Source organism: Apodemus sylvaticus, chromosome 5 (genome assembly GCF_947179515.1).
Source record: "Apodemus sylvaticus chromosome 5, mApoSyl1.1, whole genome shotgun sequence".
NCBI classification, from domain to species: domain Eukaryota; kingdom Metazoa; phylum Chordata; class Mammalia; order Rodentia; family Muridae; genus Apodemus; species Apodemus sylvaticus.
In genome coordinates this window covers 11652485-11673016 of record NC_067476.1, presented here as the reverse complement: position 1 = coordinate 11673016, position 20532 = coordinate 11652485, and the positions used below count along the sequence as shown (strand labels likewise).

Genomic DNA, 20532 nt, shown 5'->3' with positions numbered 1-20532 from the left:
AGTTAGACAGGGAGCCCCCACCCCTCCGAACAAAAGACAAGAAGGAGCCCCCACAGGCTCCAGGAAGAAGCAGGAGGACAGAGTGACATCCCAATCCACAAGTCCTTTACTATCTGTCCCTCTCCCCCCACACACACCCAGGCTGGCCTGCTCCTTCCTCTGGAAGGTGGCATCCCATCTCTCTAGCAACGTTGGATAGAAAGGCCCACAGAAGACTCAAGGAGTCAGGCAGCTGCTCCGTACCTGTACGAAGCCCTGCTGGCCTAGCTCGATGGTGTTGGATGCCTGGAGGAAGTGCGGGCTGAGGTAGAGGCCCAGCTGGAAGGAGAGGCTGTCCGTGTCGATGCACTGTACCTTTTTCTGTGGGAGGACATGACGAGGCAGGCAGTTCGAGCGGGCTGGCAGCAGAAATCACCTGACCCCCATCCTCGCCTTTTAAACAATAAACTCATAATTCTCGTATTTATGAAGAACTCACTTGGCATTGGGCTAATGGGAAGAAACTTCACACCTCTCAGTACTGTTCCTAAAGACCTCTAGGGGTGGGGTCTTTTCTCATGCCATAGTTTATAGCCCACAAGCCCCAGGAGGGTTAAATGATTTACCACTGTGTCACCTGGATTTAAGAAGCTGAAAGCCTAACCCTCAGCAGCACTGCTCTCTTTGTATGGCAGGGGAGACTGAGGCACACTGGAAACACAGGCCTTGGTAGGATTCAGGCCTGATCTCCCTGAGGCCTGCTCCCTGGTAGGCCAGAAAGCAGCCCCACCCCAGCACTACACCCTACGCCAGCTGGAGTGCATCACAGGACTGCACATCTCACCCGAAGTGGTGGTGAGCCAGACGGGAAGCTGACGATCACCTGCAAGGAGAGCCAAGAAGCCGGTCAGAGCCAGAGAGGCCCCCCGAGGATATCCCACTCCCCAGACCCGAGTCGTGGAGGGAAGGCCAAGCTAAGCAACCTCTACGCTTTGGCTCCTCCTCGGAGCTGCTCCCCGCTCCCCGCAATGTCCCTCATCCCCAGGGATGGGTGCCTGAGGGGACACCGACTCCGCTGGCCTGGGTGTCACCTGCTTGGTCTCAGGCCTTACCTCATTGCTGATTACATAAGCAGTCACTTTCATGCCGCAGTTGGAGTAGGAGCTACTCAGGACAAGATGGCCGTCAGTGTCTTCAGCCTGACAGCCGGAGTCCCAGAAAGTCAGGCCTGTGATAGTGCACTGTAGAGTCTGAGCCGGGAGTCGGGGTGGGGGAGAAGGGCATCATCAGGAGGCCCGGCATTCCCTCAGGCCTCACTGTCACTACTAAACACCAGTACTACTCGTTGGGCCTGGAGCCATAGTTTAGCAGGTAAGAGCCCTGACCGTTCTTGCAGAAAAATTTTGTTTTGGGGGATTTTTTTTTTAAGTTAAAAGTTAGGGGGCTGGAGAGATGGCCTAGTGGTTAAGAGCACTGACTGTTCTTCCAGAGGTCTTGAGTTCAAATTCCAGCACCCACATGGTGGCTCACAACCATCTGTAATGAGATCTGATGCCCTCTTCTGGTGTGTTTAAAGACAGCTACAGTGTACTTAAATAACATAAATAAATAAATCTTTTGTTTTTGTTTTTGTTTTTTGGGATTTGGTTTTTTTGAGACAGGGTTTCTCTGTATAGCCCTGGCTGTCCTGGAACTCACTCTGTAGACCAGGCTGGCCTCGAACTCTGAAATCCACCTGCCTCTGCCTCCCAGAGTGCTGGGATTACAGGCGTGCGCCACCACCGCCCGGCAATAAATAAATCTTTTAAAAAAATGTTAAGAATGGTGGTGTGTGCCTTTAATCCTAATCCCTTAGGAGACAGAGGCAGCCAGATCTTTACTGAGTTTAAGGCCAGCCTGGCCAATATAACAAATTCCACACTACATGGTACATAGCCAGATTCTGACTCCCCAAATAAGAAGCAAATTCTTGTAGGGCTGGGGACACAGCTCAGTAGATTCAGAACAGACTTGAGACTTTTTTGCTACCCTAAGTGGGTTCCACCCCCAGCAGCAGGAGGTGAGTGAGGGAGGGGAGAAATGAGTGAAGCACACCAGAGCGGGCACGTGCACCAGAGAATGCACATGTACCAGAGTGGGCATGTGCAGCAGAGAGGGCATGTGCACCAGAGAGGGCGTGTGCACCAGAGAGGGCGTGTGCACCAGAGCGGGCATGTGCACCAGAGAGGGCACGTGCACCAGAGAGGGCATGTGCACCAGAGCGGGCGTGTGCATCAGAGAATGCACATGCACCAGAGCGGGCACATGCACCAGAGAATGCACATGCACCGGAGCGGGCACGTGCACCAGAGTATGCACATGCACCAGAGAATGCACATGCACCAGAGAGGGCACATGCATGTGATCCATTTGTTTGGTCAAAGGCAAATTGAAAATAGCAGTGTTGCATGCATATAATCCCAGCATTCTGGAGGTGAGGTCAGGAGGGTCACAAGTTCAGAAGGGAAGAAGATTTTTCTCCATTCTGTGCAGGGCGTGACGGCACACACCTTGAATTCCAGCACCCAGGAGGCAGAGGCAGGGGGATCTCTGTGAGTTTAAGGCTCTAGTCCAATTAGGAATACATAGTCTTAGTGCCCCTCTCTGCCTCTCTCTGCCTGTAAGTGTGCAGTTTATATACTTCATGTGTGTGTGTGTGCAGTTTATACACTCTGTGTGCATGTGTGTGTGTGTGCAGTTTATATACTCTGTGTGTGTGTAGTTTATATACTTCGTGTGTGTGTGTGTGTGTGTGTGCAATTTATACACTGTGTGCATGTGTGTATGTGTGCAGTTTATATACTCTGTGTGTGTGTGCAGTTTATACACTTCAGGTGTGTGTGTGCAGTTTATACACTGTGTGCATGTGTGTATGTGTGCAGTTTATATACTCTGTGTGTGTGTGCAGTTTATATACTTCAGGTGTGTGTGTGCAGTTTATACACTGTGTGCATGTGTGTATGTGTGCAGTTTATATACTCTGTGTGTGTGTGCAGTTTATATACTTCAGGTGTGTGTGTGCAGTTTATACACTGTGTGCATGTGTGTGTATGTGTGCAGTTTATATACTTTGTGTGTGTGCAGTTTATATACTTCGTGTGTGTGTGTGTGTGTTTGTGTATGTGTGCAGTTTATATACTCTGTGTGTGTGTGCAGTTTATACAATCTGTGTGCATGTGTGTGTGTGTGTGCAGTTTATATACTCCATGTGTGAGTGTCTGTGCAGTTTATATACTCTGTGTTTGTGTGTGTGTGCAGTTTATATACTTCGTGTGTGTGTGTGTGTGTGTGTGTGTGTGTGTGTGTGTGCAGTTTATATACTCTGTGTGTGTGCAGTTTATATACTTCATGTGTGTGTGTGTGTTTGTGTGTGTGCAGTTTATATACTTTGTGTGTGTGTGTGTGTGCAGTTTATATACTTTGTGTGTGTGTGTGTTTGTGTATGTGTGCAGTTTATATACTCTGTGTGTGTGTGTGCAGTTTATATACTCTGTGTTTGTGTGTGTGTGTGCAGTTTATATACTTCATGTGTGTGTGTGCAGTTTATACACTCTGTGTGCATGTGTGTGTGTGCAGTTTATATACTCTGTGTGTGTGTGCAGTTTATATACTGTGTGTGTGTGTGCAGTTTATACACTTTGTGTGTGTGTGTGTGCACAGATGATGGTCAGAGCACAACTGAGTGGAGCTGTTCCTCTCTTCTTCCCTCTTGCTCCTCCAGGGGAGGAGCCCAGGTGTGCAGGCTTTGTGGCGATGTTTTACCACTGGGTCACCCCACTGGACCATCCATGTCAATTTTTTTTTTGAGAATTGATCCCCCCTCCCACCATCTCCCACTCCCCCACCCAGGTCTCACTACATAGCTCTGGCTGGCCTGGAACTCACTCTGTAGACCAGGCTGGTCTTTGAACTCACAGGGGTGCACCTGCCTCTGCTTCCCAAGTGCTGGAGTTAAAAGCACAAGTTACCCTGCCAGGCAAGGCAGAGAGGGTCTCCTACTGAGCCTGGACTCATGGATTGGTTAGCCTGGCTGGACAGAGACCGCAGGGCCCTCGTCTCTCTGTCTCCTAGTGCTGGGGATCCAGAAACAAGTCCTCACGCTTGCACAGTGAACACTTTACCCCCCACACACCCCAGCATCTCCCTGGCCCCGAAGTGTCCTTTTGGATTTATCAATCATGTAAAGGCCACATGGTACAAATTTCTGTGACCGCCTAGCTCAACCACCCACCATTAAGATTAACCAATAAAAGCCAGGCGGTAATGGCGCACACCTGTAATCCCAGCACTCTGGGAGGCAGAGGCAGGTGGACTTCTGAGTTCGAGGCCAGCCTGATCTACATAGTGAGTTCCAGGACAGCCAGGGCTACACAGAGAAACCCTGTCTCGAAAAAACCAAATCAAAAAAAATAAATAAATAACCAATAATGACTAAGCCAGACAGTGGTGGCGCATACCTTCGATCCCAGCACCCCGAAGGCAGAGTCAGGCGGATCTCTATGAGTTCAAGGCTAGCCTGGTCTACAGAGTGAGTTCTAGGACAGCCAGGGCTACACAGAGAAACCCTGTCTGGAAATAAAGATTAATAATGACTACCTAATGTTGGCATGATTATTACTTGTGTTTTGAAAGTGGGGCTCATGTAGCCTAGGCTATCCTCAAACTCCTATGTAGTTGAGGATGACCCTATTTTCTTATATCAACCTTCTACATAGCCTAGTCCAGCCTGAAATTCACCATCCTCCTGGCTCAGCATCCCAGGTTCTGTACTCTGTTCAAACTGCATCTCACAAGTGAGAAAACTGAGGCTTGCACAGGGATGTGACTTGCTCGTACTGCCTGGGCTAGGCCCCTGACACTCTTGGCGAGGGACCAGCTGCTCACGCCACCCCAAGGAGGGGCAGCAGGGCTCTACTTACCTGCACATGGTTTTTATTGAGTGCCAGAGTCATGACGCGATTGCCACACTTTGGCTGGATCAGGGACATGAGTAGCACAGGGCTGCACGTTTCCTTAGGAGGCGTGGTCACAACGGGTGCAGGGGAGGTCTGGAGCACACTACCTGTGGGGTGGGTGGAGGGGACAGTCACTGGGTGAACACTACGGGCTGAGGTCTCAAGTGGTGAACCACTCATCCTCCTGTGGCAGAGGGGGCCAGTGAGGCTCAGAGAAACCGGCCGAAGCTCGAAGAACAGAGAGGGGCAAGTGAGGGAAGGGAGGAACAACAGGTCTGGGACAGGGGCACAGGGCCGGGGCTCACCGCAGCTGGAGGCCCTCAGAGAGACTTCGCTGGCCAGAGGGACCTCTGCAAAGGAGGCTATAATGCTGGCGTTGAGCGAGCGCGCCTCCCCTATCAGGCCGTGGGGTGTGTCTGGGAGCGCGAAGCCTTTGATGGGGTTTTCTGGAAAGATCTTGATGGAGTATTCACCTGTGGTCTGAAGGCAGAAAAGCAGAGCGGGAGCCTTACCTACGGTGACTCCTGCCCTTCGCCTGTGCCTTACTGTCCCTTCCCCTCGCCCTCTCTGTTTCCCCTTTACCCTCTAACCCAGCTCAGAGTTTGTATCTCCAGGGGTCTTCCTGGGCCCACCAGGCTAGGTTAAGGGATTTCCTGGCCCATCAGGAAAGGCTTCCGGGAAGTGGCCTTTATTTTAACAGCTTAGATGAAGGTAGGAAGCTGGGACGAAGGAAGGTGGGAAAGGTCTCAGCTGTGGTGCAAGGCTCACCCAGATCTGCATGTTGTGGTTGGAATCGATGAGCCAGGAGACATACGGAGGACCCTGCAGGATGAGAACGGCGTCTCCAGATGTGCAACTCAGTTTCACGGATACGGTCACTGTCCGGGGCCTGCAGCAGGCAGATAGGTTGCGGGCTTGAGTATGGGGACAGACCTGGTGTGTTGGTTTGAATGAGATGTCATTTGTAAGACTTGAGCGCCTGAATACTCCGACTCCAGTTTGGGAAGGCTTAGGGAGGCGGCCTCCCTGGAGGATGCAGAACACAAGGGGCGGGGCTTTGGTGCGCTCTCTGCCTCCTGTCTGTGTGGTACCTCTTAGCTGTAGCTCCAGCTGCCTGCTGCCTGCTCCCTCACTCTACTGTCGTGAACTCTGACTCTCTGAAACTGCGAGCCCCAAATAAACTCTTCTACACCATGGCCTTGGTCGTGGCGTTTTATCTCAGCAATTGGAAAGTCAATACTCCGGAGGCTGGAATCTGATTGGGTAATATACCTGGAGTATGGGATTTGATTGGCTAATACACCCAGAGGCTGGGATCTGATTGGGTAATACACCCGGAGGCCAGCACCCTTACCGGGCCTCAGAACCTGGCAGGATCTTCAGGATGTAGGCTTCTTTGTGGCCAGTCACACCTTCCAAGCGGCAGCCTTGGACTGGGGTCTGGCCTTGCGGTTGCCATTCAAGTGTGTCGCCCATGTCCTTGTGAGCTTCTGGCAAGCACAAGGGTGGTGCCTTTGCGTCTGTGGAGACAAATATATCAGAGGGTCCCACCCCACTTCCAGACAAGGCATTGATGGGGACATTCAGGACGGAGCTTAACAGGGTTGGTTGGGGACGACTTACCAGGGAAGTTGGCCTTTGTACCCACATGTGTGAGCACAGGGTTAGCATAACAAGTGAGCCCAGGCTCATGTCAAGAGTGTAGTCCCCACGCCCACCCAGCACGCCGGCACAGGCAGGGGATCTTTTTAATTGCTTTCCATATAATTTTTTTGAGACACAGTTTTTCACTGATCCTGGCTCACAGATTTGGCTGGACTGGCTGCCCAGGAAGCCTTGAACATGCTGTGTCGCAGAGGATGGCCTTGAATTCCTTATTGTCCTGCCTCTGCCTCCCTGCCACCGTGCTCCAGGGCACAGGGCACCAGGGCTCTAGGGCTTAACTCTCTGCAAGCCCTCTACCAACCGAGCCCCATCCCCAGTCAAAAATCTGGCTTTTCTCATCTGATATCTGATGTAGAAGCAGTCACTAACCGCAAAGGGCATCATCCGGTAGTGTTTGACTTTGGGCAAATCACATACCCAATTCAGGAGTTTGCTCAGTCCCCTCTGCAATCAAACCTGAACCCAGAAGCAACTGAGGGAGCTGACCTTGACCCAGCCGGAGGACGATGCTTTCGGGGTTATCCAGTGCCGCTATCGAGGCGATGGCGCCCTTGGAGGTTGCCCAGTCGAGGATCTGTTTCTTGGAGGTAAGGGATGGTAGTGGTGTGATGTTGACCCTTGGCTGCCCTTGGATGATGACCAGGCTGGAGTTCTGTGGAGACACAGAGCGCTGCGTCACTTCCTACCACATCAGTCAAGAACCAATCTGGGAGTTCAGTCTGCTGGCAGCAAAGAGGTCAGGACCTCAAATGACAATGCTCGGAAGTCGTCAGTCAGCCCAGAGCCCCCGGGTACCTCTTCTAGCCTAGCCATATCTGCTCCATCTCCCTCCTGCATGTGACAGCTGTACAGAGACACACATTTGCCCATCTGTCCCTATTTTACGCTCTCCACGAGGCACTCATTCAAACCATATACAGTGGCATCAACATAGCTACTGTCTGTATCCCTCTGCACTCAGAGGCATGGGAGGGAAATCTTGGTGTCCATCCCCACACAGTACTTGACACATGGCAGGCACCGAGCCTTTGTTCATTGGGGATCTGAGCCGCCAGCTGCACTGTGACACCGTGGGAGCAATAGGTACTCCCAATGCATGGGGAAGGGGACAGCAAAGGGTATGAGAAATAATGAATGAATGAATGAATGAAGACAGATGGGGTTCTGCCCACCCTGGGAGTTCACCATTCTGAAACGAGACAGACATCATTAGTTGAAGTAATAGACGGTAGGGGACATTATTTAATAAATAACAAAAACCAAGGCTGGAACCGGGTAGTGGTGGCTCGTGCTGTTAATCCCAGCACCTGAGAGGCAGAGGCAGGCAGAACTCTGTGAGTTCAAAGCCAGTCTAGTCTACAAAGCAAGTTCTGTGACAGCCATGTCTATACAGAGAAACCCTATCACGAAAAGCAAAAAAGCAAAAAGCAGATCTAGGGCTGGAGAGATGGCTCAGTGGTTGAGAGCACTGACTGCTCTTCCAGAGGTCCTGAGTTCAATTCCCAGACACCACATGGTGGCTCACAACCATCTGTAATGGGATCTGATGCTCTCTTCTGGGATGTCTGAAGACAGCTACAGTGTACTCATATAAATAAAATAAGTCTAAAAAAAAAAAAAGCGGATCTGGAAGGATGGCTCAGTGGTTCAGAGCCCTGACTCTTCCCTCACGCAGACCCAGGTTCAAGTCCCAGCACCTGCATGGTGGCTCACAGCCATCTGTAACTAAAGCCCTACGTAATACAACATTTGTCTGACCTCCCCAGGCACAAGGCAAACATATGATACAGACACGCAGGTAGACAAAACACACACACACACACACAATTAAATTTAATTTCAAAAAGAAACAAAGCCCAAGAGCTCTGGCTGGCTGGGGACAGGAGTCTGGAGAAACCCCAAACCTTACTACCTCCCTTAGGATCCTTGGGGTCTGCTGGGCTAAGAAAGGAAACGAAGAGGACTTCCTGCAGGAGGTGATCCAGAGGAAGCAGTGAGGTCTATTGACTCCAAGCTCCTTTGAGCTGAAGTAGCAGCAGCAGGAGGGCTTCAGGCTAGATATTAAGGAGGACTGCATGACAGTCGTAATAGAGCACACTGCCTACTCTGCAGGCATTAACCTCATTAAACCAGGGTTACAGCCGTGACTAAAGAGCACAGAGTTGATCAGTCTCCTGGCTTACGGCCTGACACTGAAGGCAGCAGGCCTCTGTCCTCTGGGGGGGTATGGGGGTGGGCACACGGATGATTCAAGGCTGTTACTGTGAGTGGTCAATGCGACCAGGTCAGGCTGCAGCTGCACCCCGCCCCCAGCCAGAGCCTCCAGAGCCTCGCATTCCAAGTGTCATTCAGGACCCTGGCAGCTCCCCAACCCTGGGAAGCAATGGAGGAAGGGGCTGGATGGAGAGGCACCGTGGGAAGGTCTCCAGGACCTGACTTCCCCTCAGTGATAAGGAGAAGGGCACTCTGAGAAGGGAAGCCGGGCCCTTGGACTTGGGAGGGGATTTTCCATGGCGTCTCACCATGCTGGTCTGTGTGTCCATCTGTGGGACTGTCTTCACCTCTCCTGCCCTCCTCTGCCTCCTCCAGCACCTTCTGGTCCTGTCCCTACCCGCCCCTGCCTTTATGGTGTGCTATGTTGCTCACAGAGAGGGACCAGGCAGGTGCTTCCCACAGCCTGCCTGGAGTCAGGGCTCGCACACTCACGTAGGCCAGGTGCAGTGGGACTTCCGGCGCCTGGAACTTCACGAAGACACTTTTGTCCGAAACGAGGACCAGGAACACCTCCCGGGACGCAGTGCCGTTTTGCTTGGATGACTGAAGAGTCAGCTCCAGCTGTGACAGCATCTGGGGGAAGAGTCATGGACGTAGACTTATCAGTCAGGTTGGCAGCCAGTGGGCAGCGGTGGTTCGTGTACGGCTGACGGTCATCCCACTGCCCCCCCCCCTTGGCTTGACCTACCCTCTTGCCAGTCACCTGTCTGCAAAGTAGCGCAGCACTATGACACACACACACACACAGAGAGAGAGAGAGAGAGAGAGAGAGAGAGAGAGAGAGAGTAAATAAGTACAAATTAAACAAAAAATGATTAAGTTAAAAAGGGAAGAAGGTATGAATGAATGAGTGAATGAATGAACTTGGTCCCAACCAAGCAAAAAGGAAGACAAACTAAGACTGGTCCATGCTTCACGTAACATTCAGGATTCTGAGATTCATCCTCCCTTTTCTCTTCCACTTCCTTCTCCTCATAGGTTTTTGCTTTGTGCCCAGGCTGGCCTCAAACTCGTTTCTCTTCCTACCTAGCTCAGAGCTGGACCGCCAGCCACATCCCAGCACATGCGCTCAGGATGATTTCCATTGAGGGCCTGCTGTAACCTGGGCCTATGCATGGAAGCAGTGATCTCTCTCACTGTCCCCTCTCCTTCTCTTGTCGTCCCTGGGAGGCCACTCCGATGCAGCTCACTCAAGGCATTCACAGTTGTTCCTAGAGCTGGGGATGCAGCTCAGTGGTAGATCGCACGCACATGCCCTGACTCTGCCTGTATTCACACACGAGTCCCACGGAAACAACCTAAGCGGTGGGTGCCACTAAAACTGTCACAAACCCGAGTCACAGAAGTGAGGTCTCTTTGCCCATGATCACATGGAAAGCTGGCAATGTCACACTTCTCTGTCAAGAAGATTAAGAAGAAAAGAAAAGAAGGCCAGATCAAAACTTCTTCTGAGCTGTGAGCTGGGTGAGGGAGGGTTGGGGAATGAGCGGGAGACAAAGCAGGAGACAAAGGCGCCTGGCCCACGTCGGTGCCTCAGAAGCCTCTTGGTGTCTCCGGAGAACAAAGGCAAGTGGAAATCTTCCCAGACACAGTCTCTGGCAGTTCCTGCCAGCAGCCCACAGCCCGATAGCTGATTAGCTGGTTGTAGGCTCTGTCTTCTGTCAGAAAGCAGAGCACCAGTTTAGCACAGAGATATCAGTGGAAAGTTTTAGGGTCTGGCTTCTAATCGTCTCCCTGTTGTTTCCCTGACTGATGTCACAGAGCCAGAGACAAGCGTTTCAGCCCCTGGAAAAATCTGCTCAGAAATATTTCCGCTCCTCAGTAAACGACCCTCCTAATCACTCTTTGTGTTACTCTCCACAGCGACAGAGGAAAAGAGCAAACGGTCTCGCTTAGTTTCCAACGTGTGCCGGGTGGTTTGTCCTGGAGGCGTGTGATCCCTTTCTTTAATTTTTTTTTAATTAACTCTTTTATTCTTTTAAAAATTAAACTTTGGTGTGTGTGTGTGTGCGCGCGCGCACGCTCTGGATCCAGTGTGTGCCTGGTTCCCATGGAGGCCAGAAGGCAGCGTCAGATCCCCTGGAACTGGAGTTATGGGCAACCATGACCTGGGAATTGAACCCGGGTCTTTGCCCAAGACCAATAAAGATCTCCAGTCCCTTTATTTTAATGCTTATTAGTGTGTGTAGTGTCTGCGTGTATGCACAGGCTCCCTTGCCTGTGTGTGCATGTCGAGGCCAGAGTTCGAGTCTGGATATGTTTCTCTGCCATTTTCCATCTTAGTTTTTGAGGCAGGGTTTCTCACTGTCTCTGTCTTCAGACACACCAGAAGAGAGCATCGGATCCCATTAAGGATGGTTGTTAGTTACCATGTGGTTGCTGGGATTTGAACTCAGGACCTCTGGAAGAGCAGTCAGTGCTCTTAACTGCTGAGCCATCTCTCCAGCCCCCAGGTTATTATTGTTAAATAAGTATTCTCACAGTGACTTATAGTATAATGAAAAGATGCATTTCAGACATGTGGAAATACCACCACCACCACCACTGCTACAGCATTAGGGAGCAAACCCAGTCTTGTGATGCCCAGCAAACATTCTACCATTCAGTTGTATCCCTGGCCCACAGTAATGTTTATTAATGGATTTAAATTTTGATTTCATAAGTATCTTGTTTTACCAATTTTAAAATTATGCATTTTAAGCTGGTCGTAGTGGCTCACAACTTTGACCTAAGCACTTAGGAGGCAGAGGCAGGCAGATCGCTTTAAGTTCAAGGACAGCCTGGTCTACATAGTGAGTTCTGGGACAGTCAGGGCTACATATATCAAAAAAAAAAAAAAAAAAAAAGAAAGAAAGAAAGAAAAGAAAAGAAAAAAAAAAGAAAAAAAAAGAAAAGACCCTGTCTCTCTCCAAAAATATATTGAAATGCAATATATCTGTTTTACATTTCAAACACTAAAATCAAAATCAAATGCTGGAGGGAATGGAGAGATAACTCAGAAATTAAGAGTTTTTATGGCTTTTCCTGAGAACATGAGCCTGGTCCCCACCTCAGGCAGCTAACTAGCTCCACCTAGCTCCAGGGAATCCGACACCTCTGGCCTCTGTGGGTGCCTGAACCCATGTGCGGGTACCACATACAGAGATATATATAATACATACATAGCCTTTTTTTTTCTCTTGAAACAGGGTCTCACTATAAAGCCCTGGCTGGTATGGGCAGTAGACTAGGCGGGCCTTGAGCTCAAAGAGATCTACCTGCCTCTGCCTCCCAAATATATATACATGAAATGGAAGGAAGGAAGGGAGGGAGGAAAGAAGGGAGGGAGGGAGGGAGGCAGACATTTAGTGAAGGAAATCACGTGGTCCTCCTGGTGGTGGCCCAGTCTGCCCCCCTGACTGTAGCTTGCACTACACAGGTTCGTTAGGTTACACAGCTACGTGTCTATATTTTGTTTAGAGACAGAGTCTCTCCCTGAACCTGCGACTTCTCAGTTCAATTAGACCACACACTTCAAGTCGGTGGCTTTCCCTCAGTCAAGCAACTGCGTGCGTGCGCATTCCGGCTTCAGTGGGACACGCGCTCCGCTCTGGGCTGAGCTCACAGCATGAGCGGACTGACCAGAGCAGCCACAGGGATCTCTCAGCTTCCAGGCTCCAGAGCAGAAGTCACCCAAAGACAGTGGAGTCAGTAGTCGAGGACACGAGAGCCAGTGCTGGAGTGATGCGCGCGTGCGCGGCGCTTGGCCACGCAGTAGCGGACCTTTTCTGTGTTCCCTCTAACCCAGACTGCTACCAGCCATATCCACTCGCCTCTTGAAGAAGGAAGGCTTCAAGACTCGCAGACAGCAAATAGACGGAGTCAATAATTTGGCAGACTATGCCAAGAGACATGTGCAGACAGGGAGATGGTGCTATGCCACCTTGGGAGGGCACCCATGGCTGCAACAGCAGGAACTATGAGCAGGAGGAAAGTGCCCTGCACACGAACCCTGCAACTCCTTGACCATAGCTCCTAGCCCTTGGTGCCTCCCTTTACTCATCTGTGAAATGGGAGCAGGAAGGGACTGGAAGCCAAGATCAGGAAGGGCCCTGGAGAGAGGAAGTGAAGAAATGAATCGGAGGTCAGGACACGGTCGTGCTGCAGGGGACCATGGGTCATAAGGCTGGAGCTTCAGGACACTTGTGACAAGTTTCAGCAATTCTTCCCAAATTCATAAAGCAAACCCCCACTCTGTTGTCACCAGGGTCTTGTGTACAGAGGAAGGGGCTGAGAGAAACTGAGGCCCCGGGGTGAGCAGTGTGAGGTAGGTATGGAGAGGCCTGAAAGCTGAGCTCCTGGGGGCTGTGTGCTCCCCACCTAGCTGATGACTACCCGTTACCAGAAACACTCAGCCAGCGTTTCCACAGTAAACACTTCCCTTCCCCTCCACCCTGACTCACCATGCCAGCCGTATGCACGCATGGTGATTTCCCTCTTTCGTCCCCTGAGAGGGAAAGGAAGGGTCTGCCTACTCACAGTCTGGGCTGCCCATCTTCAGCGTGGACTCCTGGGCATCTGGAGGCCCAACAGGAATGACGTATGTGCCAGCTCCTTGTCCCCGGGCCTGCCAGCACGGGCCTGCCTGCCTCCCTCCCTGAGTGGGTGGGTGGGAGACCAGTTGCTATTTTTGTACCAGCTGTCCCTCAGATGCCATTGTTAGCCCAGTGGTTGGTGTCGGGAAAGGGGGATTTCGGTGAAGAGGCCCTGAGTATTAGTAGCCACTTATAGAACGCCGTTTCCAGCAATTCTTCTAGGGGTGGAGCCTTGGGTCTGCCTGCAGCCCCCACCCTCCCAGGGCCAGCCTAGAGGAGACCCAGACTGCGACAGTGCACACAGGAAGAGTGTCGGGGAAAGAGTTTGGAGCCAGACAGGCCTGCATTAGACGTAGCTCTGTGACTCTGGACGGTCAGTCTGTCTCTCTGGGCCTGACCTGGAGCAGGAGGTAGACAGTCTACCTGCTCGTGCACGTGTGGAGATGGAGGGATCCCGCCTCCTAGCTGGCTGTACGATGCCCATGCCAGCCCCTCTGGGCCCACCGAGAGATTCTATTAATGCAGATGGGATTCTTTATTTTTAAGAGATGGGACCTTGCACTGCACTCTAGTGATTCTTCTGCCTCAACTTCCCAAGGAACTGGGAAGCAGGAATGTGACACTCCAGTTGGCCCCAATTTATTATTATTGTTTATTATTATTATTATTATTATTATTATTATGGCTTTTTGAGACAGGATTTCTCGGCATAGCCCTAAAGGGATATGTCACCACCTCATTTTGAGACAGGATCTCATTATGTGCAGGTCTGGTCTCAAACTTAACATCTTTAGTCTTTGGATGTTGGGGTCACAGGTATGTGCCATTATGACTGACTCCTGAATAAAATGTTTTGTGTGTGTGTGTGTGTGTGTGTGTGTGTGTGTGTGTGCAGGTGCTAGAATAGGGAGTCAGACCCCTGGCTCACAGCCACCTAGCATGGGTGCTGGGAATCAAACTGGGATCCTTACAAGAGCAGCATGCACTCTGATTTTTTTTTTTTTTTTTGGCTTTTTTCAAGACATGGTTTCTCTGTGTAGCCCTGTCTGTCCTGGAACTCACTCTGTAGACCAGGCTGGCCTCGAACTCAGAAATCCGCCTGCCTCTGCCTCCCAGAGTGCTGGGATTACAGGCGTGCGCCACCACCGCCCGGCAACATGCACTCTTAAAGGCTGACCCATCTCTCCAAGTCCTAGCCTGATTTTCTTTTCTTTTTTGAGACAAGGTCTTTCTGTGTAGCTATGGCTGGCCTAGAACTTCCTATGTCGACCTAGCTGACCTCAAGTTCCTGTTTCCCAATTACTGGGACTGGAGAGATGTACCACCATGTCTAGTTTGAAATATTTTAAGTGTTTAAATATATTTAAACATGATGTGTTTGAGCTGCATGCAGCGGCACATGCCTATCAGCCTGGCACTGGGAAGGCACAAGAACCCCTGCCAGTTCAAAGACACAGACTAACGGGCTCGATAAACAGGGAGAACCAGCCATGTGCCGTCTCCCGGAAGCATCTTAGCCAACAAAGATACCCAGAGACTTCACATCACCATGGAAAACAAACCCCCAAGAAAATGGAAGCTTATTCTTTTTTTTTTTTTTTTTTGGTTTTTTTGGTTTTTTTGGTTTTTTGGTTTTTTTTGAGACAGGGTTTCTCTGTGTAGCCCTGGCTGTTCTGGAACTCACTCTGTAGACCAGGATGGACTCGAACTCAGAAATTGGCCAGCCTCTGCCTCCCAGAGTGCTGGGATTACAGGCCTGCGCCACCACTGCCTGGCAGGAAGCTTATTCTTATGCTAGACAAAGTCAACTTCAAACCAAAACTAGTTAGGAGAGATAAAAAGGGGTGCTGCCTTTTGTTGTTGTTATTGTTGTTTTGTTGTTGTTGTTGTTTTGTTGTTGTTGACCTGGTTACTGTTGAGACAGGGTCTAACTATGTAGCTCTGTTTGTCCTGCAACTGACTCTGTAGACCAGGCTGTACCTGTTCTGTTCTGCCTCTGCCTCCTGAGTACTGGGATTAAAGATGTGGGTCACTATGCCATGCTGGGACAGGACAGATTAATAAAAGAAACAATTCAAGAAGATGCAACAATTGTAAACTTCTATGCACCAAACATTAGAGCCTCCAATTGCATAAAAGGAACATTCTAAGATACAAAGACCAACCAGGTCTGATACAATAGCACCAGGAGACTTCAAGCCTTCACTCTCCTACTCAGCAGGTCTTCCAAACCAACAGCTAGCAAAGAAAACTCCAGAGCCAAGAGCAGCGTGGATGAAATGGACTTAACAGATCCGGACAGAACATCTCACCCAGTGGGTAGGGAACATTCATGTCTTCCTCAGTGGCATTTCTCAGAAAGGACAGAGAGAGGGAGACAGAGACAGACAGAAACAGACAGAGACACAGAGAGAGACAGAGAAAGAGACAGAGACACGGAGAGAGAAAGACAGTGTCCTATTGAGCTGTGATGCACTGAACTAGAAGCCAGTAAGAAGAGAAACTGTCGAAACAATGTACTTGTAAGATAATTGTAAGAAGTGATTTTGCTTCTTCCTGTAACTATGCCAGGTTTGTTCTGTTCTGTGCTTCCTGTAAATGTGTTAGGTTTGTTCTGCTTTGCAAAGTTATTGGTATTTTCTTTTCTTGCTTTCATACAAGGTCCAGGGCATTGGGGTTTCTTTCCCAGGCCAGTGTGTATAGTCAGGGTTCTTCTCTGTAAGGAGTCCCACGGAGGACCCCCTGCAGTTCTTAATTATGACTTACCTTCATTTGTGTCTGTCCCAAATTACCTTTATTTCTCCATCAATATTGGAAGATAATTTTGCAGGTGTTGTGGGAAATATTAAAAAAGTAGACCTGCCGGGCAGTGGTGGTGCACGCCTGTAATCCCAGCACTTTGGAAGGCAGAGGCAGGCAGATTGCTGAATTCGAGGCCAGCCTGGTCTACAGAGTGAGTTCCAGGACAGCCAGGGCTATACAGAGAAACCCTGTCTCAAAAAAACAAAACAAAACAAAACAAAACAAAACAAAAACAAAAAAGAAAAAGAAAAAGAAATATTGGGAGAAAGCTTTATCATTTTTAATTGGCTCTGGAATTACTGTGTTGGCATCTTGCAATTGTGATTATAATATACATAAATCTGATTGGCTAACTAAATAAACATTAAGAGTCATGCTTCTACCGGGTAATTGAGGTGAAAGGTAACAGACCCTGGGATGTGCGGACAAGCAAGCGAGATGCCGCAGGACCCCCGCAGGAGAGACGGCCAGGCAGGCAGGACTACTGGGGAGCAGGACCCTGCTGGGACTTAGTACTGTAAACCATCAATGCCAATCCCAGAGCAGGACCATGGCCTGGTGGGGCAGGAGAGATGGCAGGTTCTCTTTTTTAATATTTCCTGCATCATGCAGGTATAGTGTTCTTGATGCACAGCTGTTTACTTTCAGGACTTAAAAGACTTCATTCCATTTTCTTCCGGCTTTACAGCCCCCCTCATTTTTTTTTCATCTACTACCTATCTGTCCATCTATCCAATAAATATGTACTCTCAGGGTGACTTAGTGCCGAAGCTGAGGAGATGATGACAGTCCCTGCCCAGCCACCTGACCCAGCTACACCAGTTCCCTTCCCTGCTCATCCCCTGCAAGGTGTGGCACAAAGGCACAAAGGCAGCTCCAGCCCCAGGACCCCTTGGTCTCTTCACCCTGCTTCTGATAGCAAAGTGAGGGAGCTCCTGTGTCCAAATGAGAGGAACCCAGCCCAGAATACCCTGGGCTGCCTCCCCCCAGAGCCAGCTCTGCCATTCTTCAGGTAGAGAAGAACTCACATCAGCCCAGCAAGGTCCTTTTTTGGAGGCTATAATAAGAGCCACTCCCCTGCAGCCTGTAGAATAGACTCAGAGAGAACTGAGCAAGACATCAGGGGTTCTGGGTATGCTGAACAGGCTCTGTGGTGTAAGAGGATTCCAGGTATATTCCTTCAGTGCTGCAGGCTTCCCGCTATGGAGCAGAGGTGCCACAGGAAATGGGTGACAGAGAGCCTGTTCTGTGTGGTACTTCTGAGCGCCTTCCCCAGCCCCTCCGCGGCCTCCCACGATAGTCTGAGGGCAACGGGGGAGGTTTCCCTTGGCTCACATTCTGCTTGCCCCCTCTGGCTAGGCATGAGTCAGAGCCTGGCTGGCTAACTTGAGGAAGGAGCTCCCTGAGTTTGCCTGGGGGTGGGGGGGAGCACATCAGCAGCCAACCAAGCAAGCTTGGCTCCTAGGTCTGGGGCAGCAGAGCCGTGTAGTCAGCCTGATGGAAATCGCTGAGGCACCGGGCCTGTTCCCGTCTTGAAGGTCAGGATGTGACCCTAGGCACCTCCCGGAATCCAGGCTCCGGCCTGTCCTTTTGGGGACTCAGTGAGATAACCCCTGCCCAGTAGGCCCTGGTCTGTCTACAGACTTCCTCAACACACATACACACACACACACACACACAGAGAGAGAGAGAGAGAGAGAGAGAGAGAGAGAGAGAGAGAGAGAGGAGAGAGGGAGAGAGAGAAAGAGGGAAAGAGGGAAAGAGGAAGAGAGGGAGAGAGGGAAAGACAGGCAGACAAAGACAGACAGACACAGACAGACAGGCAGACAGGTAGAGACACACAGACAGACAGACACCTCAAATGCCACTTTCCTGGGGTTCTTGGCTGCCACCACTCATCTGCCACCCACACACAGGAAATCTGATGGCTCTAAAGCCAAGTGAGGATGGACGGGAAAGCCATCTTTCTGTGCCAGGGACTGACAAAGGAGGCCAAAGGTCAGGGGAGGCAGTGCTACCCACACTGGCCTGTGCACCCATGCATGTGGCCTTTAGGCCTTTGCACGAGCCTTGTCACCTTGAACTTAAAAACAATTATTCTTTAATGTGTGTCTGTGTCTGTATGTGGGCACCCAGAGAGGTCAGAACTAAGTGCCGGGGCCTCTGGAGCTGGAGTTACCGGCGGGTGTGAGCTGCCCAATGCGGGTGCTGGGAACAGAGCGTGGGTTTTCTGGAAAGGCAGCAAGTGTCCTTCACTGCTGAGCCATCGCCCTAGCCTGATCTGGAACGTCTAATGCTCCCGCATCTGCCTCTCAGGGGCTGAGCTTCTCCTTGTTTATGAGATGTTGAGGATCAAACCCATGGCCTCGTGATGGACAAGCACCCTGACAACTGAGCTCCAGGTGCAGCCCCCGAATCCCTTCCTCTCTACAATCGGTGAGTCATCCTCAGCCTCTCCTCCTTCCCAGCATGACTAGCTCCAGCGCTCACACCATCACACCGAGTCTTGGCCTGCGAGTGGCTCAGTTTTACTTTCTATCTCTACCCTTGAGCACAGACAGCACCCGGGTAGAGTAGGCAGCGAGGGACAGTGGCACGGACCTTGTTCCTGGAGACGATCAGGAAGGAAAGTAAGTGCTGGGCAGGTCGCGGGCTCCTTGGTGGTCACAGCACCAAGACTGAACAGGATCCTGGACAGACAGGCCAGGAGCTCCACGAGACTCAACCTCCCTTGCCTGCCTGAAAATGGAGTCTCACTCTCTCTGCCTCTTGTTCTCCATAGGGTTTGAACTAGTGTGAGGCTTAAAGAGAAATCCAAATGGAAGATGATTGGAAAATGGGTCATGTCCAAGTATTTACAGATGAAAAATGGAGTCCAGCCGGGCAGTGGTGGCACACGCCTTTAATCCCAGCACTTGGGAGGCAAAGGCAGGTAAATTTCTGAGTTTGAGGCCAGCCTGGTCTACAGTGTGAGTTCCAGAACAGCCAGGGCTACACAGAGAAACCCTATCTCGAAAAACTGAAAGAAGAAGAGGAGGAGGAGGAGGAGGAGGAGGAGAAAGAAAGAAAGAAAGAGAGAGAGAGAGAGAGAGAGAAAGAGAGAGAGAGAAAGAAAGAAAGAAAGAAAGAAAGAAAGAAAGAAAGAAAGAAAGAAAGAAAGAAAGAAAAATGGAATCTAGAAAAGAAAAGTAATAACGACTAAATTTACAACTGCCAAACTAGAGCTCTCACTGTGGGCAGGTTCTGTGTTCTGCTTTCTTTATATTGGAGTCTCACAGTAACCTGAGAGGTAGGAACAATTATCATCGTCTCCGTGTTTCCCGTGGGAAGACCAAGGTCCAGACAGCTTTGCCAACAAAGTGATGTGGCCACGAGATTAGTCGAAGTTCAGATGACGACCGACTGGCTCCAGAGTCTGCATTCCTTTTTCCTTGGTTTGTTTGTTGAGCAAACTCTTGCTACGTTGCCCAGGATGGCCTAAAACTTGTAGTTTTACAAGCTATCCTCCTGCCTCAGCCTCCTGAGTAGCTGGGATTTCAGTCTCATACTGCAATGTCTGACTAAAAGCTCTGTTCCTAAACACTGTATCATGGTCACATCTGGATGTATCCATTATACAAACATACATTCATTTATGGAATAGATTAATTATTTGGAATAGGCCAGGCCCTGGACCAGATTCCATACCTTCATAATTCTTGGGCGAGCCTCTGAACTCAAAAAAATATGAGGGGCGAACCTTCCACAGCCCATGCACTCTGCAAGGAACAGGCCAATGACAGGCCCAGGACTGAACCCTGGGTCTCCAGGACCCCAGCTCTCCACCACCCCTTCAAAATGTATATCCTTCAGAGTTCTAGGGCTGGAAGGCTGGCCTGTCAGGTTAGATGTCACCTCCCAAGATCAGTTGGGAGATAAAGTGGCAGCAGCTGCTTGGGAGGCAGAGACAGGCAGATCTCTGTGAGTTCCCGGACAGCCAGGGCTACACAGAGAAACCCTGTCTCAAAAACACCAAAAAGTAAAAAGAAAAATGTCAGATGATCTATAGAGTTCTCTGGAAGAGACAGAAGAGGGCTACAGAGAAATTCTGTTGTCACAAGCACTGGAATCCTTGGACTATGCCATGAGTTACTGCCCAACACAGCCCTAAAAATCCTTCAGTGGTCGCCACTGCTCGTAGATAAAAAACAAGTTCCCAATAAGTGCCATCTCTCCAGTTCTGCCCCTAGGGGACCCTCAAGGTC

The 20532-nt window shown here is 50.4% G+C and overlaps 1 protein-coding gene across 2 annotated transcripts in view; it reads right to left on the bottom strand.

Annotated features, from left to right (window-relative positions):
- Eng (endoglin) overlaps window positions 1–20532 on the bottom strand; it is a 37679-nt gene that overhangs the window by 4445 nt on the left and 12702 nt on the right. For both annotated transcript variants that reach the window (XM_052182199.1, XM_052182200.1), the window contains exons 3-11: window positions 9345–9485; window positions 7125–7290; window positions 6328–6493; window positions 5742–5862; window positions 5279–5453; window positions 4938–5080; window positions 1092–1229; window positions 824–862; window positions 244–360 (exon numbers count right to left, since the gene is read on the bottom strand). In XM_052182199.1, the coding sequence (XP_052038159.1) occupies window positions 244–360; window positions 824–862; window positions 1092–1229; window positions 4938–5080; window positions 5279–5453; window positions 5742–5862; window positions 6328–6493; window positions 7125–7290; window positions 9345–9485 (1206 nt within the window). The remainder of the gene's footprint in view (window positions 1–243; window positions 361–823; window positions 863–1091; window positions 1230–4937; window positions 5081–5278; window positions 5454–5741; window positions 5863–6327; window positions 6494–7124; window positions 7291–9344; window positions 9486–20532) is intronic.